The sequence below is a fragment of the Equus quagga genome, chromosome 2, assembly GCF_021613505.1.
Source record: "Equus quagga isolate Etosha38 chromosome 2, UCLA_HA_Equagga_1.0, whole genome shotgun sequence".
Lineage (NCBI taxonomy): Eukaryota > Metazoa > Chordata > Mammalia > Perissodactyla > Equidae > Equus > Equus quagga.
This window is the reverse complement of record NC_060268.1, coordinates 6110010-6120378: the sequence shown is the minus strand read 5'-3', so window position 1 is coordinate 6120378 and position 10369 is coordinate 6110010. Positions and strand designations below refer to the sequence as shown.

At 42.1% G+C, this 10369-nt stretch overlaps 1 protein-coding gene across 1 annotated transcript in view; it reads right to left on the bottom strand.

The window, feature by feature from the left end:
* Nucleotides 1-1305: 1305 nt before the first annotated feature.
* Nucleotides 1306-10369, bottom strand: part of LOC124236385 (formin-like protein 5) — a 169495-nt gene continuing 160431 nt past the window's right edge. Inside the window, exons 4-5 of the mRNA XM_046655354.1 lie at nt 5982-6100; nt 1306-1521 (exon numbers count right to left, since the gene is read on the bottom strand). Of these exons, the coding sequence (XP_046511310.1) occupies nt 6056-6100 (45 nt within the window). The 3' untranslated portion in view covers nt 1306-1521; nt 5982-6055. The remainder of the gene's footprint in view (nt 1522-5981; nt 6101-10369) is intronic.

Genomic DNA, 10369 nt, shown 5'->3' with positions numbered 1-10369 from the left:
ATGTCCTCATTGATTCTGAAATGCTGCCCCCACCTCCCCGATGGTTTGCTCCTCACCAGCTCACGTGGACGTCTCTATTTGCACGAACATCCTTTTGGGATTTCTTCACAATTTGTGTGCATGACCAGAGGAAAGAAAAATGATTTCAAGAGAGACCAAAGTAACATCTGCCCAACCACTATGGGCTGGGGGAAAAAAATTCACATCGATGTACGCATCCTTGTGGGGACTCGCATACTCAGCCCTCGGGCATCGCGCAAGAGAGATTCACTTTCTCTTTCATAACAGGAACATGTCAGTGAACCTGACTCCAGTTTCGCTCTTCAGTTCCATCCCTAGTTTACACTATAACGGAAATAGTGGCATCGCTATTAGTGCTTCCCCACTGGTACTGTCAGAAACTTTGGAACATTTCCATGTTTGCTGCTTCTCATTTTTTAATATCCCCTGTTGATTACCACACATTTATCAGCAGAAAAATTCTTAAAATACGAAACCTTGTTGCCCATGTTCTGGCGTAGCAAGAAAGTAAGGAGTTAGGGACGGACACCCATCTCCTTGCTCCCGTGTGCACACTGCTGGGTTAGGTGGTGACATCTCCTGAGGAGAGAGAGACAAAAGAGGCGCCCCGGGAGTCTGCCTGGGCCAGGAGGAGCCAAGGCGGGCCAGAGCCGGTTCCGGTGCTAAAACAGGAAGGTCTGTGTGATGCTCTCAGGAGCCAGGTTCACTCAGTATTCACACCCTCTCCTCACGATTATCTCAGACCCAGAAGCTCAGACCGGCAGGGTCTCCTGAGAAGAGAGCTGTGACGAACATTCCCAAGACGGAGAGGAGCAACTTAACGGCCCCCGGCACTCTGGCTGGAGGAGTGTTGTTTTTTGGTCTTCTTTGTTTATATGATTTGGTTGGTTTGAATTTGGTTTGATTTGGTTTGGGAGGCAGTTTTAATCCTGTTCTTTCACTTCTAATAATGTGCAAACCACTCCACAGAGTCTCTCTCCGCTTTCCTGCTGTCTTCCCTTTGTTTTCCTCTTCTTTTACTTACCTGTCTTCCCTGACAGTTCTCAAAATCCATTATGGTTATAAATATACCTTACATTTATATGGCGTCCAGTATATAAGTACTCACGCACGTCATATTCATTTAAACCTTATATATTATTGTTACCGTTTTACAAATAAAGAAAATGGAGTTAAAATCAAAAGCTTCCTTTTCAGATCTAGTCACACTTACCATTGCTGGGCACTTGCAGAGAGCAAGGTTTGTACTAGCCCCTGTCTCTGCTCTTAATCCTCAGCGCAGCCCAGTGAGGAGAATTAGTAATTCTCTTCGTGTTCCAGATGAGAAAGCACCTGCTCAGGATCCTGGGACTTGCCTCCATCACACAGCTGGTAACTGGCACAGCCAAGGTTGTCCAGAGGTTCCATAACCACTGACCACCACAGCTAGCACTGGAACCCAGGTTTTCTAATTCTGAATCGGGCAAATCTATTCCAGTTCTTCTGTTTCCACTTAACGCCCTGAATCATGGCAAAACACATCTGGTTATTTCTTTTGTTAAAACATCCTAAATAAAAAGTGTTGGAAGGCATCGTAATAAAAGGAAGTATTTTCCTTAGAGGTCGTGCTTCCCACACCACAAGGCAGAGCAGAAGGAGTTAAAGACCCACCGAAGCTGACTCATCGCATAATTTATCTCACACTGGAAAAATGAAAGACTTCTTTCGTTTCCTGGCGGCTTTGCTGTCTTAAAGGTGAAATGCCCTCAGGGTCCATAAATAGGTTTTGTTCTTTTGGAGTGCTCACTGTTCCAAAGTATTTTTATCTTTAAAATATTAAGTAAACACTACAAAGTACTTAAGTGGGCTCTGGGGCATCTCTGGTTTGATTCTGGCCCTTCGGCAAAGCTACTGAAGTACACATCTGGAGAACTAATCAAAAGAAAACTAAATTCACAGCTTTCTTTAAATATTTTATAGCGTAGCGTTTCACTGTTTCACCTGCTTGCTGGCTTTGCTGGTTTATGAGCAGCCGTCGTAAGCGCTCGAGCGTGCAGCCCACGTAGGCACTACGCCCGCAAGAGCAAGCCCCAGCACCCAGGACTGGCCGAAGAGGGAAGAGCCTGGCCCCTGCCTGCGGCAGCCTCCTTTTCTCTTTAACTTCCCCTCAGTAGGAAAGCACACTAGGAGCTGCTTGAGATGAACAATAATCTGCCAGGTTTTCGTGATCTTTCTGGCAGTGGTGTCCACAAGGAGCACTTAACATTGCACAGAGAAAATGGTTCCCAGTCATCCACTTCCTCCCCAGAAGCAGTCAACCATTTCACAAATGGGGACTTGGAGAGTGGCACGGATGTCTCAGCTTAGACTCATCCGTGCTGCTGGCAAGAACAAACACCACTGCTGAACACGTAGTTCACAACATACATGTCAGGAGCATCATCATCTATACACGGAGGCTTTTTAACAGCAATTCTAAATGAAACTCCAACACAGCCCCCACCCATCAGAACTCCCGAAGTTCCAAGATCAAAATCAGTCAGGGGATTTATTTTTAAGGCATGTCCTTCACTAAATAAAGAAACAACTGAAAAGCTTTTTCCAGACTAGAAGGCAGACTAGCAGGCGCACACGCTCCACACACACAGACATACACACAACTGTTGCGATTTTTTTTCCAGATCCCAGCAATACCCACCATCAATTTAAGCCTCTAAAATAGGTTTTTATGGCAGATCAGAGAATCTGAAATCCATTTCTCTTTCTGCTTCTCCAAAGATCTGATCTACTCTAGCATAGATAAGGAAAACGCAGAGACCTCAGAGCCACAGCATTTCTCCCCTTCTCCAAAGTCCATATGCGCTCTAAAGCCTTCCCACTTAGCTTGGAAACAGAGGAGGCTTGGATCCATCTGGCCTGCAGAGTTGGGTTACAGCCCCAGAATCTCTCTACATCCACTGATTTACATGAGGGACGAGGAGCCTCAAAGGAAAAGAACTCAAATACGGTCCAAGATTAGAGTTCAGATATAGATGGTATGTCTGGCAAACAAAAGTGAAGAGGAGGATAAGGTAAATTGCCTTGGAGCACTGTAGAGTACCTAGGAAAGAAGTCATTCCAAGTGAAGAAGGTATCAGCCTGATGAACCAGACTCAGCAACGGAGCCTAAACTTTAGAGGAAAGCGGCAATTATGGCTATCTCAAAATAGCTATTTGAACCTGCCCCTACCCAGAAGAAAAGCAAAAGAAAGCAGCCTGGAATTGCAGCAGAGCATCATAGCCATTTAGGACAGAGTGGGTGGTGTGGGACCCAGTGGAGCCATGACAGCTGCGACTGATCCATGAGCATTTGTGAAACACTACGTAGAGACCCACTGAGAAGACTAGAGTCCAAAGAAACTCAAAGGAGTAGGGTTGTCATCCTGCCTCGAGGTCACTGTCGGGGGTTAGCCAGCCAGCAAAAATCTGGAAGTGCATATTAATAGGACCATATTTGTACCTTCTGCATGTTGCAGGTAACTGAAGCACAATTATTCAACCAAATACTTATTTCTAAAAGATTATAGCTACCCACTCTAGAAGTACAACAGCTACTTAAATTCCCAGCATGAATTTTATATGAGACCCTCCCTATATTTTCAGCTGTTCTGAGTTCTTGTTGAATCCCCAGCCATCCTTTCAGATAGGCAGTGTCTAAAGTATCAGTACAGACAATAGTATCTGAAGCCCAAGTTAGTATCTGCCTAGACACCTAGTCACACAAGTATCTCCACTTAGACGAATGTGGAGATTTCTGGTATACAAGGTGATTCACTCTTTTGGACTCTGTATTTGCAAATCTTGTCCTTTCATCTTCAATGCTACCCTAAGTTTTCAAAAAGCAATGCAAATTATAAAGAGCATATGGTGTTTCTTTGAATGGAAAGTATATTCGAGCTTACTTCATTTCTTGACCAAGTCTTTTGAGATGTGACATCAGAGAATGAACATGGCCTGCAGCCAAAATATTTTGTTGCTATGCCTTCTGACTGGATGATATTAAAAGTAATTGGGAAAGGTCTCAAACTTCAGTGAATAAGTAGTCATCACTCCATTTTTCTGCCCACCTGTGCAACAAAACCCCCTGAAAGAATTGCCTCCACTTCTTTTCCTCTCATTCTTTCCTGAATCCACTCCAATCTATTCTGTCTCACAAACTCTGTGTTGACAAATCCAATGTTAATTCTTAGGTCTTATTTTACTCAATCTATGAGCAGTAATTGATACCTCCATTCACTCTTTTTCTCGACTTCCGCATTTATTTCTCTGGTCTGGGCCTCTCCGCTGAGATTCAGAATCGTGTATTCAACTATCTCCCTTCTCCACCTGATAGCTAAGGCAATTCAAACAACAGGTACAAATTTCGTTCCTTCTTTCTCCGCCTTGCTCCTCCTCCCTCAGTTTTCTCCAAACTCAATAAATGTCAACGCTATTCCTTCATGGGCCAAACACGTTGGAATCATCTTTCACTCCCCTCTTTTTCTCACACCCCATTGTCGAACCCATCAGCAAATTCTCCAAGATTGATCTTCAAAATACATCCAGAATCAGACCAGCTCTCACCACCTCCATCACTGCTGCCCTGGTCTAGGCTGCCACCACCTCTCTCCTGGACAACTGCAATGGCCTCCTAACTGAGCTTCCTGGTTCCACTCCCTTGTTTCCTCACAGTCTCTCTCCACCAGCAGTCACAATGTTTCCATTAAAATGGAATCAGATCGAGTCGCTTCTCCACTGAAAATCCTTGCATAGCTTGCCATCTATCATAGTGACCCCCAGGTTCTTATTGCCATGCTCACAAGGCCTGACCTAACATGGAGCTCACCATCTCTTCGATGTCACCTCTGCCTCCTCTCTTCCTCTTCTTCCACTGCAGCCATGCTGACCTACATGCTGTTCCTCCAACACCTCAAACATGTTCCCTTCTCAGAGTCTTTGCACTTCCTGTCCCCATGACCTGGAGTTCTCTTCTCTCACTTCATGGCTCACTCTTTCCCTTCCTTCTGGTCCGCTCTCAAATCTGCCCTCATCAGAGACGCCTTCCCTGACTCTGACTATTCTATATAAAAAGAAGGCCTCCACTTCCACTTGTCACTCTCCTTCCCCTTGCCAAGCTCTGCTTCTCCTTTAGGGCACGAATAATAACCTGACACAGTGATTTGCTCCCCATTAGCATATAAGCTCCATTAAGTAGGGATATAATCTGCTCTGATAACTGATGTATCCCCATCACTATTGCACTCACATAGCATATTTCATCTCCCCCAAGACTTATATTTTTATGCATTTTAACATCTCTAAATTGGGGATGTATCTTATGCAACATTTTTTTTCTTTCTTAGTAGTCCATACAAGAGTGGTCTGTATTATAATTGGCATCTTAGATTCAATGAAATATGGTATTGGCATTCAAAACACATTTCGAATGAACAAATGAATCCCATTTATTGTATTTTCAGAAGTGTGGGACTCAGTCTCTTGGGCAAAAGGCTACTGAATTTTAATTTAATATACAACTTAACTGCTGATTTTGAATCTTTATCTGATTTATACTGAAATAGGAGTTACAGGGGAAAAAAATAGATTAAAAGTATCAAGGAAAGAGAATTGTCAAATTGAAACAGCCTAGAGTAAGGAAGAGAAAATACAGGCAAGAGAATCACCAGAACTTATTAAAAAATCTAAAGTAATTAATCAAACAGACCTACATAACTCACTAGCCCCTAGGGGAAATACTGTATTAACATATAAAACAAAAATAATGGTAACCTGAGACCCAGTCATCACAAAATGAATAAAATATTTAGTATGCTCAGTTCAAGAAGTAGAAAAATAGCACATTTACGTTGTTTCCTTCAAAAAGTGGTTAAAATAAAAATAATCTGGCTTTTAAAAGTGGTAAATTTAATAATCTGGAACATTCATTTCAGTGGCACACTTACGGCTTTCTTAATGATGTCATCATCATCAGAGTCATTCTCAAAGAGCTTCTGCTGGTATTCACTGTGCATTGGAATTAAATTTCATCAAGACTCAACATGATCACATACTGGAGGAAAATCTGGGAAAGCACAGAGTTATAAAAGCTTTTTACAAGAATTCCAATCTTCCTTCTTATTTTGATATATGTTCTGAGTTGAAATGTGTTGGACACTACCGATCATTTTCTTGTGCTTACATATAACATGCTTCTGCAAGCAAATAAAACTTACTTTACCCACCTTGTATGCTTCCTGCAAGATGACAGAGGGAATAAATTGCATACTTTTCTAATTGTAATTCTCTCTTTCTGCTGTGTTGTTTATATATCCTGTTAAGTTCTATACAACTTCATAAATTTAGAAAAATTTTTATCAGCGTAAGAAAATAAAGTGAATAGGTAAATCACATGTAGTTGGGAGAGGGAGATGGGTTACAATTTGGGGCAAAGCTAAGAATATCTTAGTGATTTCAGCTCCCTATAAATGTAGTCTATTAATGCAGGCTTGTGTTGTTCACATGAAGTCAATATTATTAATAAAGCTAATTTCCCATATTTCAGTTATGAAAATGTTCATTCTTTGCTAACTGCTCTCAAAATATGTAATAAAAGAATTCATTCATCAAAATGCTGAGTGGTTATCTCTGTTATTTCTTATCTTTGCTAGTTCATATTTTGTACAATAAAACATATTACTTCTTCAATAATTAAAAAAACATTGAAATGTTGATTTTGTGCACGTTTTTTAATCCCTTCAACTTCAGTTCCTCGGTTGAGACACAAGGACAGCAATTCCTAAAAGAGTGATTATGAGGACTAAATAATGCCATAATGCCAGCAAAGAAATCTGAGTGATGGCTGTTACATGGAAAGAATTTGATCATTATTATTATTATTTTTAGATTTATTCTTGTTGTTATTATTAAAGAATTAGAAATTTGGGCTAAAACATCAATCTAGGAATAAAGACCAAGGATTTAAGAGAATCTCCTCTGGGGCTGTTTCCATGAGGACTCTGAGTGTGAATAGGGTGTGAAGGCTGACCCCTTACTTAGGCAACGAAGGACACAAGAGAAAACACAGCGGAGGGTTCACTGCATCAATTTTTCACCCCCTTCTTGTGTGTCTGCCTTTGCCCTGTAACTTTAGTGCTCTCCCACTCTGGGCAGGGTGCTCTGTCCCACCTCTGGTTTCTGGGCTCAACCAAGTGACTTGCTTTACCCGTCGGGTTGTTAGAAAGTAGAAGCTTGAGAAAGCACTTACACATTTCCACTCATTCTTTTACTCCTCTGCCTTTGCCACAAGAACACGCTCTGGCCAGCCTGCTGGGGATGAGGCATGGAACAGAATCCCAACTGGCCCAGCTAAGGCCTTCCAGACTAGGGAACAAGCCACCCAACACCCAAATATGTCAGGGATCCCAATTGTGATGGCTCGATACATGAATTACCCCAGCCAAGACCAAAAGAACCACCCAGTTCACCTGAAAACTCATGAGTTAAATAAACATATTGTTTTAGTCACTGAGTTGTGGGTGGTTGTCACACAGCCTTACTGTGGCAATAGATAACTGATGTGGAAATTGATACTGGGCTGAGTGGAAACAGTGAAAAGAACGATGCCCCAGGTCCTCGTTGGTGAAAAGATTATAGTGATACACAGTAAAACGTTAACAGTATGAAGAACCTGGGTAACTGCCTTCCAATGCCATAAGGAACAAAGAACTGTGTCCCACTCCAAGATCAGCCTTGGAAAACCCAGGGAGGAATTGTGTGTTGGCAGCTTGAAGGCAGAAAGGAAAGCAGGCAGAAGGCCTGAGGGTGCAGCAAGCTGGAAGAGGAGAACGGGGGAGGTTAACCTGGCCCCCAAAAGACCTTTGAGTTCAACAGAGGAAAGCTCCAAGTTGTTCCCCAAAATTCACTCTGATAGATTTTCCATAGATCATTTTAATTTTTCGGTCAGGTAAATAGCATTATTTCCAAAATGCTGTCTCTCATATTAGTCGCCTATCCATTTTCATCATCAATATTTAGTTAAAGATTTACTTCCTTCTCACCTTACTATTGCAAAATAACCTCTTTCCTGACCTGACCTTGTCCACTCTCCCATCATGAGATCCAATATTGACACTGCTACCAGATGATTTTTAAAGTAAGTCCAATCATGTTTCTTTGACATCTAAAAATCTTTAATGACTAATTGCCTATTAAATTACTTGTATCTGGATCACTCTTTCATTTAACATTCTCCACTGAATAGCCACAACCTTCTCTTCCTGGATGGATGGATGGGCAGATGGACAGATAGATAGATAGGTAGATAGGTAGATAGATAGACAGACAGACAGACAGACTCAGACTAAACTATTAACCACAAGGACAAGTTGATTCTACCTCAGGGATTAGAAATATGAGTTAGTCGGGGTAGCTTTGGGTACATATTTCTGACTTCCATATTTGCCGTTCTGAGGAGCACTGACACTAATTCAGTCATCTTAGCTTTGACTTCACATTGAAATCACCTAGAGAGTTTTAATAAATACTGGTGCTTGGATTCTGGATTAATTGGTATGGATAATCAGGATTTTTTTAAAGCTCCCTTGGTGATTTTAACACAAGAATCACTGCTATGACTGAACTATGCTGGAGTGTTTTTTGTTTCTAGTCTCAACAAAGGTGACTTGCCTTAGCATAAATCCAGCACTTTATTGTATAATGCAATGAGAAGCACAGAATCTTAACTTCTAGGTACACTTCCCTGTGCTGGTATCTGTAGAACAGAAATGGGGACTGTGCATTCTATCTTCTCACTACTCTTTTCTCCCAAACTGGAATTCTTTTGCAAGGATAGGAAGAGAAAGAATGAGAATTTTGCTGCCACTGGCTGCAAATTGATGGAGTCTACGTGGCATGCAATGAGAGGAGACTTAAAAGAAGCCAGCTGACTCAGTGGCAAGCGCCAACGTGCCCCAGCCATGCAAAAGTGGCTGACAGCACGTCCAAGAGCTGCCTGCTCTGCATGGACCACGTTTTGGCTGTTATTGCTATTATTGCTTCATGCCAATATGCAAATTTGGACATCAACATGGCAGCCTAATTCCACTTGCAGACACAACTTAAAACAGGATATCTTAGTGGTTTGAATGGGAATCCATGATTTGTGACTAGAAAAAGAGCAGTTTTCCACAGGGCAAGACTAACTGTTCTTTCTCCAGACCATGTCAGCCCCCTCAGGGACAAATTCAAAGGACTGGAAGACTGTTAGAGTCTGTGGTTCTTGTTTTCTGCTGTCTTCTTACTTGTTTTAATTCAGCTCACCCATTCATCCTTCCCTCCAGGCCCCAGTTGGAATTGACACAAAAGCCTTTTGGAAGGGAACTGGATCACATGCCACGTCAGTAAGAAGGATGTGTGTGCTTGGTTAGTCCCCTTCCCTCCAGCCCCTTCATGTGATCCTGTGAAGCTCAGGCGCCTGCTGTCTTCGCCAACCCTTTCCTGAAGCTGCTCATTAGCATCTTTGTTGGGAGTTTACTTTATCTTCTGCCCTAAATGGAGAGCAGAAAAGACGGAGGTCTATGTCAACTCACCTAGTTGTCTATGCCATCGTTGTCTATGTCGACCAGTCATAAACAACCTTTGACCCACATGACTACAGCACCTTTGGGCCAGAAGATAGCCCTTCCCTTTGAGTTTTGCCAGATCTTCTGTGCCAAAACTAACACCAAGTTGCCCAGAAGGCTGGACCAGGAGTTGATTCAGGCGATGGCCTCCTGTATCACACTCTCAGTCTTCCTGTATTTGAAAAGTGACTCGTTCCTTCAACTCTCTCCCACCTTACAGAGACTTCTTTGTCCCCCTGAACCCTCCCATCAATATTTAGAGCAGCCTCTTTTTTCTCCTTCATCATTAAATAGTCATAAATCTAGTGTCCGGGAGCCATAGCCTCAGGTCCAAGGTGCTCACAGCCACCTCGTAAGATTCCTGGAAGCTCTCGAGGAACTAGGACTGCTAGTGCCTGACCCGATGTTCAGAGTTCATGAAGCAGATCTGCAAATTCACCTGTGCCTGAATCTCACTGTACAAGCTTTGGCCGCAAAATTATACAAACAGCTAATTAGTCAATAATAGGTAAATATTACCTTACACATATTCACATTCAAAATAGTTTTGATACTATGATATATTTAGTCTTCTTGGTTCTAAATATTTTACTCAAGTCTTCTTTCACCTTAACTTTTCTGATGCTAAAACTCATACATGGGTTTTTTTTTTTTATTTTTTAGGGTGTAATTTATAATCCCCTCTAGAACATTCTAGTCACTGTGCTATATAGGGTAACACTCATCAAATA